General features: G+C 29.5%; 2 protein-coding genes across 2 annotated transcripts in view; one reads left to right on the plus strand and one right to left on the minus strand.

Annotated features, from left to right (window-relative positions):
- St2 (Sulfotransferase 2) overlaps positions 1-21,214 on the plus strand; it is a 175,925-nt gene that overhangs the window by 85,582 nt on the left and 69,129 nt on the right. Inside the window, exons 2-5 of the mRNA XM_089597555.1 lie at positions 4,069-4,168; positions 4,280-4,436; positions 4,582-4,702; positions 4,809-4,903. Of these exons, the coding sequence (XP_089453681.1) occupies positions 4,069-4,168; positions 4,280-4,436; positions 4,582-4,702; positions 4,809-4,903 (473 nt within the window). The remainder of the gene's footprint in view (positions 1-4,068; positions 4,169-4,279; positions 4,437-4,581; positions 4,703-4,808; positions 4,904-21,214) is intronic.
- Positions 12,079-13,487, minus strand: LOC149373303 (uncharacterized). The gene is made up of 4 exons (XM_089597513.1): positions 12,824-13,487; positions 12,565-12,737; positions 12,180-12,494; positions 12,079-12,111 (listed from the first exon to the last, which is right to left on the minus strand). The coding sequence occupies exons 1-4, from the start codon at positions 13,473-13,475 to the stop codon at positions 12,079-12,081; spliced, it is 1,173 nt and encodes a 390-aa protein (XP_089453639.1). The 5' UTR covers positions 13,476-13,487.

Below are 21,214 nucleotides of genomic sequence, written 5' to 3' on the forward strand. Positions count from 1 at the left end.
AATTTGTAATGATATACCGTTACACACGCCATAAACCATACTTATATTTTATATCAACATAACAATTGTTTCAATTTATGAATCAAGCTCATGCGGGGATAAACATTTTTGAATAATGTTTAAAAATTTAATTGTAAATCTTATTATAAGTATAACGTCATTCATGAACTAGATAATATCTCTACGAGGAATATAGAAACAAACAATTATTTTTCATTTATTTGGCCCTTGCAATAATTGAATTTGTTTCTCTTCAATATCTAATAACAATTTAAGAAATGCTTTGTCAACTAAGCTAATGTGAATGTCAACTTTTAGAGTAAGAAATAACGACTGAAGATATCATAGTCGAATACTTTTTTGAATAATCATGCTTCTATGACTTTTTTTAAACTAGAAGACTTAGTGTCTAATTGCTTTCTGAAATGAATAATTTGTTACCAAAATAGATATTTATATTACGTAAATCACGTAATCTTTTTTCAACTATTCTTAAGGATTTTTTAAAAAGTTTTTAAAGTTTTCCTTTAATTTAAAACTTTTATTAAAAATAAAAGAATTAACATTAGAACAGAGAACAATTTTTTTTTTTTACAATCTTCAATAGAAAATTATTGAATTTTTTTTCCATATGTTTGCCCTGAATATCTTCAAACATTAAAAACCTTGAACAAAATTTTCTGGACAAACATGGCAGCCTAACGTTATGTGCCACTTAAAAAATTTTATGAATTTGGAAATCGTGTTCCACTAAATCTGAGGCAATAGTAGCATCATAAATACTATACAGTATACTATACATCATACCATAAAGTATTCCGTTAACTGTTATCGAAATTTTAAATGAATTTTCTACATTACTGCGATACAAAATTAGTTTTAAAAAAAAATGCTCCAAATCCTTAGAAGATACCATGTTCAGTGAACCTACTGTTAAATTATATTTAACCTTTTTTCTTTTTACCGAAGTTTTTGTTACTAAACTAAAAAAAAAGAATTCCGAAACATTAACATAGCAAGTTTTGTTGTACAAAATTTTGACAAAGTGAAAGACAAAAATTTTATTGTTATAAATGTGAAAAATATGTAAAGCTACTTTAAGTCTCTTTGATAATAAATTAAAGCAACTCATGTAAATAACGACTATTTGAGATACTTTATTCCATACTACAATAATTTTTTCCTTTTTGCATTATTTAGTGCCAATTTCATGAGTAAAGACGGAAAAATCATTTATAGTTAAAAAGTTTAAGGTCAAGATTGTCTCATGATAACTTATTTCATTATAAACAATTGTTACAATCATTTTTGCAGTCAGATACATACATAATAATGATGATGATTTTACTTCCGTAGAAAAACTTTTTCCAAAATAGCTTTTTTCATAAACTTTTGCCTTTTATGTACAACGTGTCAATTTATATCAGTTTGATTTGCTGAAACATTTTTTATTCCAACTTATAATTTTTTTATTCTATCTCACTCTTTGTAGATCTAAAAATTTTTTTGTTTTAAGTAGAAATTGTAATGTTTATGTTATCTTGCAATGTTAGTTTTTAAAAATTATAATAATTTTTGTTCATAATTTTTTTCAGTTTTTCCCTAACTTTGACATTGTTATGTTGCAATAAGTCATTCATAATTTCCACTGTCATTATCACCAGCAAAAGTTTAACATTAAATTCCTGAATGATTTAAAATACCCTGAGTGAAATTTAAATTTTTATACTTAATTGTTACAAAATACATCATAAATTTAGAAAAATTTTAATTGAACATCTGTCCAAAAAATTATATATCTTTTTATAAAAATATTTATATGTTTTATACGATATTTTTTAAAGTACAAAATCATGTGACTCATAGATAAAGACTAAAAATAAAGTAGTTATATTGAATGACACAACTCTTGTTTTAAGGGGGTTAGAGCAGTACAGCCAGTCTCAAAAGTTAATTCAAATTAAAAATTAGTGTATTTTATGACTATTCTTGATAAATCATGTGAGCTATTTCATATCGTACAGCTGAAGATTACTAACAAGTGAGAAAATAAAAAATTAATACTTCAAAATCGAATTTATGCTCCATGTTTTATTTTTCATCTGCTGTATATAGATATACCAATAGCATTTTCGTAAAATTTTTAATTAAAGTATTTCTTAAACCGTGACGGCTTGCTTCCTCAAATTTGGATATGTTATTTTAATTGTTACTTACAATTACATACTAGTTTTTTAAAAGAATTGTAAAAATATTTTCCAAGTTTTTAGTAAAAATATACATGTCGCTACGACGTTCTAATAAGATTCTGTGTATAAGATACTAAGTTTGCTATTTTTTTTTCTTAAGAACTGTGACGCTACGGTTCCTTAAATTTCAATATGTTGGTAACGTAATGAAAAAAAAACGCATTATAATTTTTCGAAGACTGTCATAAGAAATTTGTTTTTCGCTCTAACCCCCTTAAGATAAAGTATTGGGGGATTGGTACCATAAATTGGTACGCGAAGCATTTAGAGGACGAGACCTACTAGTGTAAATATATCATAGAGATTTCAGTAGTGCAGATTATAAATCCGTATAATCCTTAACCTTAAGTTCACAAGCCATTTCCTACAAAATAAGGAAAATATTTATTTTTTCCTTTATAGGAATTATAGGAAGGACTGAAGCTCCACTGAAGCCCCTTCACCTCCAATTACCCCTTAGTAATTTTATCAAGCCAGTTGCCACCCTTTACTACTAGTTTTTTTTCTTTTTCTTATCGGGTACGAAACGCCTACATAACACATAATTTTCTTTAAAAATATTTGTTATATCATATAACCATTAACTTATTGAAGGGAATTTCAAATTTTTTCGCTGTTCTATAGACATTTCTTAAAGCTTATTATTTTGCCTATAATACTCGAGATATCTGTTTTCATTATTTAAACAGCGTCAGTGAATATTGTTTTTCTTAACTATATGAACAGTCCGTTTCACTCAATTTTATTCCTATGTACTACAAACAGCAAAGCACTATTTACAATATACTGTAACATAATATGATTCACCACCAGAATGTCAAACACGGTTAAAAGAAAACAAGGTGTGCGTACTCGATAAATAAAGTTTATACATATGCCCTATCATGTATACACGATGGACTGCTGATTTTGAGCAGGCTTGCCAGAAAAGAAAGTGAAGTAGAAAGTACTGTATATAGTCTTCTACATGAGCTTCCCCCCTTATTTGAAATAAGTAGCCTATTCTTTCCATGTCCCTAAAAGCAGTATTGTAGTTATCACTTGGTCTTCATCGCAGACCATTTCTTGCCGAGTATTTCTGACAAATGCCGTAGGTCTTAGAATCTCGTCACATTCACTTGAATATATTTTTGGCTTGCTTAACAATAAACGGCATAATTTTTAGAGGCTTTGTAGAATAAAAATGCAAACTTTGTTGAGAAAAAATTGTAGATATATTATCATTTGTGAGTTTGAAGTCGTTGTCTTTGCTTTACAGATAATGTTGATAAGTATGAATCATCTGTTCATAAGTGGAAATATAGAACTCAAATTTGTTTATAAATTAAAAAATTTGTGACATTGCATGCATTACTTACAACATTATTGAGTACTGGATCTCTGCTAGAATAAAAATAGAAAATTGAAGCTCAAAAAGAGAAAAGACTTGTAAAGACTCTTGGATAAGAATAGGAAAAATGCCGTCTGTGAGGATTACTTAAAAATTTTTTTTAGAAGATTAACGCAACTAAATTATCAATAGTGTTTAAATTTATTTCAAAATGCAATACTTGTTTTGGATAAGACATTTAAATGGTAATTTGTATTATGAAGATTGATTTATGAGTTTATTTATGACAGTAAACTATTGAAAACTATTATCGTTTTACTATCATTTTTTATCAAAAATTATAAAAGTAAGTAGCATTGATGCTATAGTTCTTATTTGCTGTAGCTACCACAGAGTCAATATACATTTAAGTTAAACAATGTGAGAATTGCTATTGTATTCTACACAACTTATGTCAAGTAAAAATTAACGAAATTTTTTCTCTATTAGGTAGCCACTGGGTACAGGAGATGGCTTGGCTCATAGGTAACGATCTCAACTACGAAAAAGCTAAGAAAAATCACGTAGCTCTACGAAACCCACTGCTCGAGTAAGAAACATTTTACTTTCCTACATTTTTTTTTTTTAATATTGCAAAAATAGAAAAATTGTCAAAAATACTTCATATCAGAATTAAACGCATAAATGAAAATATTTTTAGATCATCAGCATTAATGGTTAACGGCTCGTTTGTCGAGTGGTTTGCAAAACTAGGCGAGTCAGTTGAAATCGTAGATAACTTGGCTAGCCCACGCTATATAAAAAGTCACTTACCGCTGGATTTACTTCCAAATCAGATTCTTAAGAAAAATCCGAAAGTATATATACGTATATTTAATTTTTAACAGTTTCTTATTTTTAACAAACTTTTGAACGTAATTAATGAATTCAGTTGCTATTATTAAATGAATTCTCGTCACTAATTTTTTGCAGTACATAAGGCTTATATTCATTTTTTTTTAGATAATTTACGTTGCCAGAAATCCTAAGGACATGTGTGTAAGTTTTTATCACTACTGTCGACTCTTTCATGATGTAAGAAGTTCCTTCGAAGAATTTGCTGAGCTCGTTGTTACAGATAATGGTAATTATTTAAATACAATAGCAAATCAAGAAGAGCTTAAAGATTTGCAAATCAGGATATGAATTTTCTTCCGAACTAAGTCGTTTTTCCTAACTATTTTACACAGCTCCAGTAGGACCTTTCTGGAAACATGTGCTACCGTTCTGGAATTTGCGACATCAAGACAACGTCCTCTTTATAACATATGAGGAAATGAAAAAAGTACAGTTTTTTTTAACTCTGATGAATTTTTAGTCATAGCTTATACCACTTCTCTTAAAAATTGAATTATAACGTAGGCAAAAAAGAATAAGCATGGTTTTAAAGAGTACATTATCCAAGTGTTCGCACGTACACACTATGCCAGGATGTATTATATGAAATTTCTACACTGGCTAAAACTTACAATACATACTACATAGGTGCACTTGAGAGGCAGACAAATTAATACATAAAAATCGCTATCTAAACATATTAAAAATGCTAGACAATAACTTTTTTGGAAGCTAAGGGTAGTGGATATCGCTCCCACCGTTAACTCTTTAGATCCGTGCTTGGTACTACAAAAGTAACATGAAATAGGTTAGGCTTTAAATACTTTGAGTACTTATAGTATTAGTTCCTAGATTGAGAAATTTAAGGAGTTGGAGATTTTCAACTAGTTGAAAGGTTTTAAGAATTCATCTGTAGCTTAAGTAATCAAACACGAAAATTGAAATAACTGAGAACCGTTACTTACCTAACTAAAATAAAATCTAATTCGTTTAGGTAGTCTGAATGAGAAGTAATTTTTAATATCTTAAATTTTTTGACAGAAATCTGAAACCTAGATTTAACGAGAATGAGTAAAATTATAATTACAACAACCTTAATTATAAATTATTTCTTAGCCAATGTAATAACGTAAAACTTACAACATAAAAAAACTATCATTACTAAAAAAAGTTAGGAATTACTAGTTTATTAATTAAAAATACTTATTTTCTTGCTTGTCGCACTAAAAAATTGAAATTAAAGCCATGCAGATCAGTAACATAAATAACATGCAAACACGGTACACAAATTAACAGTACAAAAGAGCGTGACCTTAACAGTTTTAGGTAACAAGTATTGTATTAAGAGATATTCTCTAACTTACAAGTGGTGTTTTATAAAATATTAAAAAACTGAACTTGAAATACACGTATCTGAAATTGTATTTACACAATTATTTTTCATACTATTGCAGATACGAATCTTTAATTATTCAAAGATTCTTGATCTACTACGCGTACCAAGTGAAAGTAAGTGCAAGATATAATAGTTATTATGAGTATGCATATAAACAGCTGTAGATTTTTTTTTATTTTTGCAATCCTTCAAGTGTTTTTTTACTTCAATGCAAAGTTTGCTTTTAGTTTGACCTACGCAGCATTTAGCACAATGTTTGAACTGAAAATAATATACAGTACAAATTTTATCACGGTTATAAATTTTGTCTCTACTTAAATTATTGAAAACTTCAAGTTTGTTAATAAATTTAAAAATAACAGTGTTATTAATTTTGTTCACAATTTTTTCAAAGACCAACTCACAACCTCTTATAGACAGTAATACAACGTCAATTTTGGGTGTTAATCCTAAATTTACCACTCTTTTAAAAATCCCCAAACGGTACTTGATCTTTTTTAACCATAAATTTACAAAGTCATCTACTAATGTTTTTGGATACTTAGTGGCCTCTCAAATAACCAACACACCTTTTAAAAATTCTATATAAAAGAAAAAATTAGCAAATTTAACTACTTGATCCACTATTAAAAAAACGACACAAATCATTCATAAGACAGGAGAATGTAAAAAAATTTTAATAGATGTTTGCGTGAGTACCTTTTTGATCCAAATTTGTAGTTGTATTACCTGTATTATTCCAGTATAAAGTAGTATTCAAGAAGGTAAGGAAATTTAAAGTTTTCCACATTAAACATTTAATATGTATATCAAAAGAATTTAAAGTATAAAAAATATCATTAGCTTATCCTTCAGTTAATACGCTATTGCATCATCAACATACATTTTTTAATACTTCATAGGCTAAGGGAGGACTACAAATGAAGTAGAAATTAAATCCAACTTTACAAGATCAGCTAGAATAAGCTATATAGAGAGCTTATAGCAGAGCTAAATTTTTGTTTTCTATAACTAGAGCTGAAATTTTCGATTATAAGAAAAATTTTGTTCTGCAAAATAAAGAATTTATTTAGTAGCTCTTTAATGACGTTGAAAAAATTTTTTTTTAATTATTTTATAATAGGTAGTTTTCTGTTATTTTGTATGTAATAAGAAGTGTCGCGACAGTGTTAACTATGCCAATGACAGTATAAATAAAATTGAAAGTATTACAATAAATGAGATTTACAATGTGTGTTATTTATAAATCCAATATAAAGTTATATTTCTATTAAGGTAAGGTAGAGAATTTAATTTTATTGCTTAGAATTACAGTATTAAAAAAAATAACAAATTTCTTTCAATATTTCAAAAATCTAAATAGACAACTTGGTGTACATACAAAAAAAAGTGACAAATTAATAATAAATATTTTGTAGACTGAAATAAAGTAAGAAATAAACGTTATCAAGAATCAGCTAAGTGAATTGAATTGATTTATAAGTATATAAGAAACATGTTATAGAAATGCTTACAGTTTTTCAAGAAAATTGAGTAGTAATTGAATCCTGCATCACAAGATCAGCTTAAATAGGCCAAACCTTTGTTTTCTAGGATTAGAACTAATATGTTTGAATTGTATGCAAAATATTTTTCTTTGAAATGAAAAATTCAATTTACACATTTAAAATGACATTGAAAATAATTTTTATCAATTCTTTTACAGCAGAGACAAATGTTTTGATTTTAAATAAAGTGACATCTGAGAGAAAATAATATAGTATTATGCGATTATATGTGTAATAAGACGTTTAGTGGCAGTGACATCAATGACAGAACAAATATTATAAAAAGTATTTGAAATAGTTTTACTGATTCACACATTCGAACTATAGTAATTTTGATATTTAGTTAAGGTACAAAATTACATTTCACTGTTCAGACATACAGTAATAACAACAATAACAACTTTTTTTAATACTTCAAGAGTTAAAATAGGCAAATTTGTGTACATGTTAAAGATGGTAACAAAGTAAACACATAAACAAACATTTTCAGCACTCAAAAGAATCTGCTAAGTAAGTAATAAACATATTGAAAAACTAACTAAGCGGACCGAATGGATATATATGAAATATGTTAAAGAAGTGTTCACAGGTTTTTAAGAAGAATAACAATCTAATGATAATAAGTATAGATAACGGTGGAGCATTTGTGATGTAATATAAGTTGAAGGTAGCTTGAAGTTAAATACGAGTGTAGTACGTATAGACAAGATAAATCGAGCACCACACTCAATTTAAAATTTTTTGTAGGTCCTAATGAAAAAATATTTTTGAGTAAGGAAGATAATTTTACATGGACCAGATGTAACGGTTGTGTTAAGGTTCACAAAACTAACAATTCAATGAGATCTTTTTAAGGTGGATCACACAATTTAAGAAAAAAATACGTACCATAGCATGGTTGGAACATTAAAAATAGATTTCAATGTGTTTCAGATATGACTTACTTCTGTGTCCTGTAAGGTCATTTTTTAATTAGTTCTAACGTTGGTTCCTAATGTCATATTGTACATTTTCAAAGATTTAAGCAAACACTACAATGAAGCAAGAGCATATTAAAATTTAAAATTAAATCATCCCTTGTTGAAATTAAGATAGGATTACGTTTGTCGCTATAATGACTATTATGTTTTTAATAAGCAAGTTTAGAGAAAAAAGTTTAGCTCAACTATTAAGCTCTTTGTGTAGCCAAATTCTATTTGATCTTGTGATGCAGAATTTTATTACAAAGGAGTATCACAAAAAATAAAAAAGTTGTAGGTTCGTTTTTTCATTGTCAATGTAATCATCAGTAAAATTTTAACTATTTAAAACATCATAAGCTTTTTCCTTAATTGTACACACTATTGTACCATGAACAAATACTTTTAAATACTTTACAGTTATTAAAGAGACTGTAAATACGGTAGTAATAAAATCCTGCATCATAAAATAAGCTAGAATTATAGGCTACATGGAGAGTTTATACAAAGCTAAGCCAAAGTTTCGTCTATGAAATTTCTCACTAGCAACATAATCAATATTGTTATAAAATATTTTATGATATCTAAGAATAAAAAAAAAAATAATTTATTTTATAAGATGAATATATTTTCTTTTATTTCTATTGCCTATTTCTATTATCTAACTATGTAGATGTGTAAATTATTTAACAAGGCAACAACATTTAAATGAACTGAAAGATCACCATGTGGTACATAAAAGTGAGAAATATCTGTAAAAAGTTCACAGCTATTTTAAATGTTATAATCAGACCAGGGTAAGTGTTTTTTTATTCTGTGTGATCTACTTCGAGATACCCTCATTTAATTTTTAGGTTTGTGAACTTCAACTGAACTGAAACACTTGGCTTATGTTTAATTATCTTCTATACTTAAACATTTTTTTATCATTACAAAACAAATTTCTAGAATTGAGTGTGGTGCCTAACTTATCGTGTAGGGGATTGCTTATGATTTTTTTGTGAATATTCATACTATGTAAGCTATAATTGACTTTTCCAATGTAAGAATTTTTATATAATATCATAAATGCTCCAGCTTTATTCACAATTATTACCACACCATTAAAATCTCCTTACAATTTTTTTTAACATTTTTTAAGCATATTTTTCGTACATTTAGTTGGTCCGTTAAGCTGATTTTTGAAGTGTTTATTACTTAGCTGATTATTTTAAGAGTTAAAAATATATATGTTTACTTTGTTACTATTTCAAGTATGTACACCCAGTTGCCTACTTAAATAATTTTTTTTGTTATTATTACTGTAATTCTGAATTGTAAAATTGAGTTTTTTAGCGCAATTCAATACAAAAGTTACTTTACTTGGGGTATGTAAATCAGTAATATTATCAATTTTTAAGCTCATCTTGTGATGCAGGATTCAATTACTACTTTAAATGCAGTCTCTCCTGTATCTATAAAGTATTTTAAAATATAAGTTAATGATGCAATAGTGTATTAACCTAAGAATAAGCTATTGATATTTTAAATACTTTAAATTCTTGTGATAATCATATTAAATTCTTAATATGGAAATCAACTCCAAATTTTCATGTCTTTTCAGATACCACTTTATATTGAAATAATGCAGGTAATATAACCACGAATTAGCATTAAAAAAATAATCATAAAAGCATCTATTTAAATTTTTTGTGCATTCTCCTGTCTCACAATAGATTGGTGTTGTGTTTCTACTATTTGATTGAGTAATTAAATTAGCTAATTTTTCCATTAATGAAAAGTATGTAAAAAATGTTTTGATTATTTTTCAGGCTAATAATCATTCAAAAAAATTTGTAGATAAGCTTGTCAAAATACGTTTAAGTAAGATTAGGTGAATTACCAAAAAGTAGAAAATTTCGAATTAATATCAAAAAGTTGCATTGTATTACTTAATTGCAAAAACAAAAACAAGTCTTTATATGTATAAATGCTTACAAATGATAACAATTATTCCTTTGATTTTAACCCAGTACAAGTATTAGATTAAAAATCTTTGCACAATGAAAAATTAGTATCCAAAATGCTTTGTGTTACAAAACTCAGTTCTGTAAGTTTAATTACAGACACAAATAATTTAAGGGGGCTCCTTCGCGAAAGTCCCCAAACAGAGATTTATTATTTCTTGTAAATAAAAGTCTACTCAATTTAATGGTGGTCTAAATTATATTTCGAATGGGTCAAAATTTTAAGAAATCCGAGCTCAAAGTTGTAACTATTAGCACGTGTTCCTATGGGGCAGCGTGAAAAACAATTTGTTTTCGTTTATAATAAACCTAAATTAAAAGTCCCAGCAGACTGAATATATACGTTTTGTAGATGAAGTCTTCCTCTGTAATATGCTGTATTAAAAATTGTGGATAAAGGACCATTTTAGCGAGATATTTGTGATGGAAATAAATAAATAGTGTCCGGGAGGTCAGGAGGTCACGTGGGTAGCAGACGTACTTGTTCACGACATATATATACCATATACCTATATATTACATTGCTATACTACACCAACACAGGTGGTCTGGTCTGGTGGTGTACCCTCGTATGCACTAGACTGGTCAAAACAATAATTAATTTTTCGTACAAAGTTAAACTGCACACATAAATATCATTTTTCCCACTTCATACGTTATTAAAAATATCATAATGATTTTCAGACACATTTGTTTATTGAAAAACAAAACTTTGTTTTTTGTTTGTCTTTGACCTCAGCAGTAGTCGTAGGAGCCCCCTTAAGCACAGTTTTCAAATACTTCATAAGACATTACTTTCATGTTAACGAATAACTTTTGATCTTATACTTATTATCTGAAACTATAAACCTCATGCACTTTTTTACTCATTATATGTGTACTGTGTTTATGCATTATGTATGTAATTGTATCTTGACATATAAGGTAAAGTAGGGGAACGTGCGGCGGAAGTGGGCACCTTTTTTTCATTATTTCACTGTGACAACAATTTTGGGTATTTTATTATTGTCCAAGCGTTATTGACACGGTAAGAACCTTAACTTTACCGTGCCATACTTTGCTAAACTTTAATCTATACATATTTATTTTTTTTATGCTGAAGAACGAGAACATCCAAAACTGCTCACTCGTGCCTCACCATAGGGTACGGGTGAGCAGGGGGTGGGGCGCGGATGGGCACGGATAAATAATGCACCCAGTATGAAAGTGTGTAGGTTATGAAACTGATCTTAAATCTAAGTTTATTTTGCAGTACTTACAGTATTCGTATTAAAAATATTGTAACAAATAATATAATATACATAATTTTTAAGTATTAATCTCTTCTAATTTTAAATCACATTTTAATCACAATATTATCGCATTTCTTTGGATTGATTCATGCTAATACAACACTCAAAAGTAATATAATTTGAAAAATAATAAAAATAAAGAATTAAATATCGTTTTGAAAAATAATTGGTATATTTTCAATCGAGATGCAATCTTTCTCAATGCAAATATTTGAGTTAAGTACACTATCGATTGTCGTTTCAATCGTATCATGTGTTGTAGGTATATCGACTTGGTTGGATTGTAATTTTAATTTTTTTTTATTAATTTTTATAGGCTTCGTCACCTTCATGTTCGATATCACTTTTGGCTTCGATACTTTTTTTTCCAGAGTCTCTTTTTTAATATTTTTAACTTTCTCAGCAAGTATTTGCTGAAAGTAATCATCCGATGTAATAACGGCACTCTTTCCCTTCCTAGATTTCAATACCCTTGTTTGATTTTTATTAGTTTGTCTAATATTATTATTGCACTGATTCGTCACATCGCCTAATGGACTATCTGATAAGGCCTGAACAGGCTGTACGAAGCTGTCTTCAACCAGACAACTCCTTGTCGTTAACTCTAAAGAGGAACTCTCCGTAGGACTAGGTGCGCAAACTGGCTTGTTTATTTCGTGGTTGGATAGAATTTGCATGCTTTGATGGTCAAGTAACTGATTATAGTTTAGGTTGTTTGAATTATTGTCTTCATTTTGCGTCATATCACACATGTCACTTATTATATTCTGACTAGACGTATTTTCTGCTTGACTAGTATGACATAATTTTATTTCGTAACCAGGAGGCAGCGAAGAATTCTGTAAAAATGAACATTCAAAGTTAACAATAATTAATTTAATTAATTTTTTGTCACTAGGTATTTTTTACCAGATATTTGATCAAAGGAGTAAGAGGTATTAAGATATTATCTGTAAATGACGTGACCGGCTCATTTTCTTGGTTGCTCTGTAATTTACTTTGGGATTTCTTATTAAGATCACGTACATCACCAACTAAATTTTGTAGAACTTGTGAGTACTGTGATACAGATCCATTGACATCTGTAAAACAAGGACTCAGCGAAAATTTAAATATTCAGCGTTTTTTAATTATTTTGCACTTAAAAGCAGGAAAAGAAATAATATACCTTCGTTGCCTGTAGCTGATTCCTCAGAGTTAAGTTGACTATTTGTCTGAGGTAGGTCAGCAAAGTCTGATGGAGAAAAAACACACGGGTTACATGGATATATTCCAGTTTTTCGAAAAGAGTTTATGGCAGTCTCCATTCTCCCTGCTTTAATAAATGCTGCTCCAAATAAACGAAAAATATTTTTCATTTTTGGTACACCACCTTCTCGCTGATAAGCATTGACTTCATCGGTGTAATTTTTGCTTAACGGTTTCATGAAGCCTACGTCTAAGGGTTGTAAGCGGTGCGTGCAGTGCGGCGGAAAGCAAATAATTACAACTCCGTTATCTCGTGCTAGATATAATACATCTAGATTTTTAATATGCGATGCATGACCATCAAGAAGAAGGAGCACGGGATTATCTTTTGATGCATGAGAGAAATCAATGAATTTTTTAAACCACCGAGTAAATATTTCAAACTGCATCCATCCACTTTTATGGAATTCTGCCCAAGCACCATCAGGCTTCCCCTCTAAGAACTGAGTATTTTCATTGACTCTAGGGAAAATCAACATTGGTGGCATAAATACCCCTGCAGCTGACATACAAATTTCAGCTGTCACGGTTTCACCTCTCTCTGCAGCAACTAATCCTCCAACTTGCCGCATTCCTTTTGGAGACACCACCTTCGACGAGGATTTAGGAACGACAGAAATTCCTGTTTCGTCCACATTGTATATATTTTGAGGTTCAAAATTATACAAGTTCATGGTTTCTTGGAGAATCGAAAAAAATTCATGGACTGCTTGCTGGTTGAAACCATGAGCTCTAGCCACTGAAGTATGCTCAGTTTTTCGCAATGATAATTGGTTTCTTTCCATAAAATTTCTAAACCACTCAATGCCAGCAAGACCTATAAATATTAATTGTTTTCTATATGAATACAGAGAACATTCTTCATAGTCTTTATAAACAAAAAATGCACATAGGTAGGTAATCTTGGACCTAAACATGTAGATAAACACACATTATTGTACGTATTACCTGCAGCACGATCAAATTTGTTAGGTACTTGTAGATGAGTGGCAAAATCGAAAGCCAGTTTCCTAACATCGTACGATGAGAGGCCCATCATCCTTCGTTGCATATCACAAATGTGTTCTTTTAAAGCTGTCTCTTGCTCAGCAGAAAAAAACAGTTGTGAATCTAGTCACTGCTGTACAAATATAAGTTTCAATTCACCTCTGTGTATTTATTATTTTTTAAATAAACTATTTACTTTTAACATTGGAAGAGGGCTTAGATGACTCTTGGTACTTTCTTTGCAAAGTGCTTCTGGGAATTCCAAGTTCAGCTGCACAACTTTTAATGGATTTTCCATTTTTGATACGTTTAATGGCAATTTCCACATCACCATCAGTCCAAGAACGCTTTGTGCTCTTTGAACAATAGTTTCGAACCATTACTCTTATTTTATAAACTATTTGAAAAATTACATAAAAAAATCAACAAAAATAAAAATAAATAGCCTAACCTATAAAGTGTGACAGCTGACAGCTAACCACATACAACTGGTATACCTATACCTACAAATAGCAGACGCTCGATGCGGAACTGCTTTTTTGCTCGGGCCCATTTGCGCCCCACCTCGGTGCCCATTCCCACCCTCGCAACACATATTTTTTATTTATTAATAACTCTTTTATTACAAGTAAAAAAAAAATAAAAAAAATAGCCTGTCAAAGTTAAAGATCTAAGCTTTCGAATAATATCATGGATAATTATGTAGGTCATATATAATAAATTTGCCAAGTGATTAAACATTTTTTTTTGTAGGTTATTTTCGACTAAGAATTAAATCAGCTCGTAGTAAAAAAAAAAGCGTTTAGTCCGGTAAATTTGTTTGGATAGAGAAACTATTGATGTTGTATATGTATATTAAAGAGGATTCAGCTAAAAATATGTTGTTATTTTTAAATATTTGCATGCCCATTTTATCGGCTATGCCCACCTCCGCCTCACGTTCCCCTACCTAGTGGTAGGAGAGAAATAAAAATAGCACCAGTAGTTGAACAGTCTAATATAATTAACATTTTCGAATAGAAGATGTTTTCAAATAGGAAAGACAAATTTATTTATAATCTATCAATGCATAATAATTCCTGATAAAAAAAAATTATCTTTCAAACTCTTTTTCTTTTTTAAGTGAAAAAATACGTTTTAAATGCAAAGCATGTAAGCTTGCTGTCCAATAATAGATCCCTTCAATAAAATAGGAGTGTTCCTGTACTCAGTACTTAGACACGGAAAAAATCGCTAAAAATTATAATTAATAGTTGGGTATAGAATGTTCAAGTTATTTTCTAACTAAAGTTACGTTGCAAAATGTATACAACTACAATTTTTATTGATGTTTATCAGATTTAAACACATCGAAAAATATAAATAACTCTGTCCAAGAAAAGCTTCCATTCGATAACATAAGATTTTTCTTATACCTGGTACTTGGAGAGTAAAAAACACTTAAAATTATTGATTATTACTGATTATAATATGTTAAAGTTACTGTTGCAAACTAAAATGAAGTTGAATGATGACCAAAAACTGTACCATGTAGTGAAAAAGATTATAATCATTGAGTAGTTGAAAGATGTGAGAGAGTATTTTGAAATTAGGTCTACCCTAACCTTCTTTCCATTTAATTAACATGGGGTATCCAACTACTGGTCCCAAGTCTCATGTTTGTCCCAATACCTGGGCACTGGTGTCCAGATACTGGGTCTTGATAATTTTTCTTTGATGTTAATTTTTATTTTGTTTATTAAGCTGATATGTTTGGTTTTTTTTTCTAATTAATAAAAAAAAACTTTGAAATAATCAGTGCAATGTTTTTTTGACCATCATTTTTTGTTAGTTTCTTATAAATCAAAAAAGAAAATTTCGACTGTCAAAAGTGTCCAACTACTGGGTACTTTACCTTATGTATACCTTTAATACTAATTTATTAGTGCAACAAGCAAAAAAATTTGTAACTTAAATTTATATTTTTTAACTTTGCCCAGGGATAATATTTTTCCATCTTGTATGTCTTAGTTTTTTAATGGTCTAAAAAAAACGAATGATTAATTGAAAAAAACTGTCTATGTACTGTAGAAACATCGTTAACTTTTAGATAAGAAAACTTTTAAGTATATAGCTCTTCAATATTGGTTTTTTTTTTGTACATAAATCCTTCTTTTGTGAAAAATGGGTAGAAAGACATTTCAAGTTTGTGAGCTAATGATACGCAAATGCTTAAAAAATGTCGCTATAAAACATTTTTACTAACATTTTAGAACTGTACATTAATATTACCATCACTCACTACCACAATGATCACTGAATTTTTTTATTGTGACAGAGATGAGTAGAGAGATTGCTAACGCCAATGCTACGGCGTGAGACAACTTTTTTCCACTGATCGGGGCGACCCGCCGCGGCCAGCCGTCGAACCAAGGCGCACATTTTTCGAGAGTGCGAGACTCGTATCGAAGAGCGTGCGCCTACAAGAAGAGAAGTGGATTCGCGTGGAAATGAGCATATAGGCGCACATTTTGGCGACACGTATAGAAGTAATAGAAGGGGTATACCGAATGTGTGCCTAGTGCCTACGAGGAGAGGAGTGGAAATGTTGACTATAGCTATATATCTGAGCGCACAGCCAAAGCAAGCGACGACATGAGTTTTTCTCTTTTGACTGCAACCGAGTATATGCTATATATATATTTAACTGACTCTTACTCTCTCGCTCTTGCTTGAATGATATCTATCAATCTTACATTCGATTAAATCGTGAAACTAAATGCTCATATAATTATATGCACAGAATTTGATATCAAAACATTTTTTTTTTTCCGTACGTTAATACTTAATTTAAAATCTAGTATTATTTTGAAAAAATGATCAGCTTAATTTTTTTAAGGATAACAGTTCAGCTATAACCACTGGTTAATTATTTTTCCTCATCATAATTGTTATGAACTGTAGGACAAGCCCCGGAGATTATCGATGAACATATGTGACTTTGAGATCTCCTACCCTCGAAGTTTCGATAGCTAAGGTAGTAAGGGCTTATGCCACTACTATTCTCGTTTTGCTATCTGAGGATCGATTCCAACTGTCGGCAAAATTTTTTTTTTAACGTGATTCATCATTCTAGTTTATTTTCTTTTTATTTATGTTTTATTTATGTTTTATAAATAATATTAACAAACCCTTTTTTCCCTATACATCGAAATACATTTTTTTAATACTAATTATATTAAATAATTTCATAAGCTGATACTTATCGTTAGCATGGCCATTTCGGAATTTCATAATAACAAAATAATTTCTTAGGATATGAGTATAATTCTTACATTTAAAACTCCAAAGAAAGTAAGAGAGAAAAAATTCTTATAAATTATCGAAAATTATGTTCAAAGTTAAACTTTTACTTTTTTGAAATTCATAATGTAAGTGACAAGTGGTTGTAACTACCAGGTAAAAATTTTAAGTAACGTAACAGTTAACTTAATATATAAGATCTGTTTTTCATTACTGTTCAGATTTTTGTTGCATAATTTTCAAAGGTATTAAGTTTTGATACTTACATACGCTAATTAAAAGTTTGGTCTAGAACCAACATTATGTAACTGAAATTGAAATTACATATTTAATCAACACAATAAGTATAGCTGCTATACCTAAAATTTTTTTACAACAAAAGACGGAAAAACAAATGTTTAGGGAGTTTTATGTAAGTTTTCTTGTGCCTCCGAAGATTATGATTATTGTATAGATAGATAAAAATATCGATCAGAACAGCTTCATCATTTCTTGGAAAAAAAAAAATAAAAATTAATGAAAATTATGTATAAGGATTTTTTCTCTCTTACTTTCTTTGGAGTTTTAAATGTAAGAATTATACTCATATCCTAAGAAATTATTTTGTTATTATGAAATTCCGAAATGGCCATGCTAACGATAAGTATCAGCTTATGAAATTATTTAATATAATTAGTATTAAAAAAATGTATTTCGATGTATAGGGAAAAAAGGGTTTGTTAATATTATTTATAAAACATAAATAAAACATAAATAAAAAGAAAATAAACTAGAATGATGAATCACGTTAAAAAAAAAATTTTGCCGACAGTTGGAATCGATCCTCAGATAGCAAAACGAGAATAGTAGTGGCATAAGCCCTTACTACCTTAGCTATCGAAACTTCGAGGGTAGGAGATCTCAAAGTCACATATGTTCATCGATAATCTCCGGGGCTTGTCCTACAGTTCATAACAATTATGATGAGGAAAAATAATTAACCAGTGGTTATAGCTGAACTGTTATCCTTAAAAAAATTAAGCTGATCATTTTTTCAAAATAATACTAGATTTTAAATTAAGTATTAACGTACGGAAAAAAAAAAATGTTTTGATATCAAATTCTGTGCATATAATTATATGAGCATTTAGTTTCACGATTTAATCGAATGTAAGATTGATAGATATCATTCAAGCAAGAGCGAGAGAGTAAGAGTCAGTTAAATATATATATAGCATATACTCGGTTGCAGTCAAAAGAGAAAAACTCATGTCGTCGCTTGCTTTGGCTGTGCGCTCAGATATATAGCTATAGTCAACATTTCCACTCCTCTCCTCGTAGGCACTAGGCACACATTCGGTATACCCCTTCTATTACTTCTATACGTGTCGCCAAAATGTGCGCCTATATGCTCATTTCCACGCGAATCCACTTCTCTTCTTGTAGGCGCACGCTCTTCGATACGAGTCTCGCACTCTCGAAAAATGTGCGCCTTGGTTTTACGGCTGGCCGCGGCGGGTCGCCCCGATCAGTGGAAAAAAGTTGTCTCACGCCGTAGCATTGGCGTTAGCAATCTCTCTACTCATCTCTGATTGTGATCCTTTCAATTGACATTGTACAGTATTATTGAACAGTACTTCACGCCATAGTTCCGAAATAGAGTCCGGGACAGATCAGAGTTCTACTGAGTGTAAAATGAGTATCGGAAGAACTGACTTGGATCCCAGCTGACAAAATAACTCAATCCTTTAGCCAAGTTGGGTCCTTATAATTAAATCATCATGCCAAGTTGGATCCTAACACTCATGACTGGTGTTTTTTGGCTAGTTACTGTATTTTATATTGAGTAAGTATAAAGTGTGCTATTAAACGAACAATACTACTTTTTTCGTCATACTTAACCCAGGCTTTGGACAAGGATCAAATAAATGTGTATGTATTTTTTTTTCTTTAATGAAAAAAAAGAAACTCAAGAAAAGATCTCTTTTTCTACGTTAGCTTCATGGATTTTATTTGTAATGAACAGTCTATTCCTTATATCTTCCTAAAAACAACTCCATACTTTTAACGTAACCCCCCTAGCAGAGTCTCTTTTCTCGAGTCAGTCAAAAAAATGCCACAATGCCAAATGTCTGTTGAAGCTAAGGAAATTTAATTCAATAATTTTTTTTGTTACTCAACAATGAATGATTTAACTATCGAAGGATAGCTACAAAAAAAATTAATAAACAAATTAAAACCTAATTATGAACTTCCAAAAGAGATTATACTCACCTGATAATGGAGGTTGGCACACAAAGCGCAAAATGGAGAAAACCCCTACTACATATATATGTAAAAGTAGATCGGGGTTCATACAGTAAAAATATGGTAACAGTATCAAAATTATGCTAACAGTCAGCATAATTTTTCTGTGTTTTCAGTATACATCCTTGAAGCACGTAATGTCTGCATAAGTCCTATTTTATAAATGTATGTGAGGCTTTACCTTCCTGTGCTCTACGTGCACTGACCTTTAAATACTTTAATTTAGAAGAAAAGTCCTTCTATTTAATGTATGAAATAGACCCTTATGTAAAGTTAGGATTTGAGATCTTAACTGACAAAGTAAGTTCAATGACATTCAGAAAATGTATAACTGAAGTGAATTTTGTATTTTATCTCACCAACCCTACCACACTATACCACACTACCAAGAAGCATATGCGAAGAAATAAGATTTTAAAATTTTGATCTTTATCCTACACCTGATTTTCAAAAAAAATTAAAAGTAAAAAATAAATAAACGAGTTTTTTGAGAATCCAATCATCAACCTTCTGTACACAAGATCAATACCCTATCCACTCTACTACGATCGACTCCTATTTTAGATAAATGTTTTTCTTCTTGTTCCAGTGTGGTTCGTAACTTATCTCTCATTTTGATAATAATTTTTTGTTTATTAATTGGTCAGCTTATTATAAATAATGTTAGTTAATAAATTATTTCTTCGATAAACTTTTTATTTTTATTTAATAAAATAGTTCATTCCAAAACTTAGAAATAAATGTTTTTTTATGTTATCTGATCTTTTGACGTATAAGTGTTATTGATCAATTATATACATACAATTAACAATAAAACCAAATTCAATGTCTTACTATTTTAATTTTGATACCATAAATCTCCAAACAATAAGAAACCATGATAAGATTGGTGTATTAAAATTTTCTTATTAACAATTTTATTTTAACTTGTGTGGTTCATACAATTAAATTTCAGAAACATGTCTACCTCATGCAGATGTGTCAATAATTCTACATTTAGTTATGAAAATATTACGACGAAACGAATCCGTACACTAATTTTTGCTTAAATTTTATTGGGTGATGCGGAGCTTACAAAATTAGTCTTTAAACACATGCATTACGGTCTTTGTATGGTTCATTCCTATCAGAAATATACAAAAAAATTTCCACGTACTATTATTTAAAATACATTCCCAACAACTGGTTACCCACTAAATCGAAAAAAAAGTAATATATCTGATATACATATTTAGAAAACTTGGAAAAAAGCAAAAATTTTAGGAGATTATTGAATGGATGTACTTTGTAAGCAACTTCTATTAATAAAATGTACATGTTATATTAACGTTAATTGTATTGCATTAGTTTTAAGCATGAAGTAAATTTATGAATACATTTATAGAGCTAGTAATATAGCATACATCAAAATTAAGAAATTAAAAAAACTAAGACAAAGAAATATTCGATAAAATTAACAGTTACGCTGCTGCTGGACATTTAGGTCCGATAAAAGCAGCTTGGAAATTTAAAAAAATTTCTAATTTGTGGTAAAAGGGATAAAAAATGTTTTTATACATAGTCCAGAAGGATCTGAAAAAACTTATTTAAAGAAAACGTTAACTTAAAATTTTATTTCTTAAATTCGAAAAATTCTATCAATTGCATGGACTGACATAACATTAATTTAGCTTTAAAAGGAATAACAAGTTATAGAACTTTGAGACTTTCTTTAGATCTTAATATCATAGAGAGTGCTGTTTTGAAATTAGAGTGA

The sequence above is a fragment of the Copidosoma floridanum genome, unplaced genomic scaffold, assembly GCF_036245765.1.
Source record: "Copidosoma floridanum isolate Cflo_tuat_1 unplaced genomic scaffold, Cflo_Japanese_pri ptg000033l, whole genome shotgun sequence".
NCBI lineage: Eukaryota > Metazoa > Arthropoda > Insecta > Hymenoptera > Encyrtidae > Copidosoma > Copidosoma floridanum.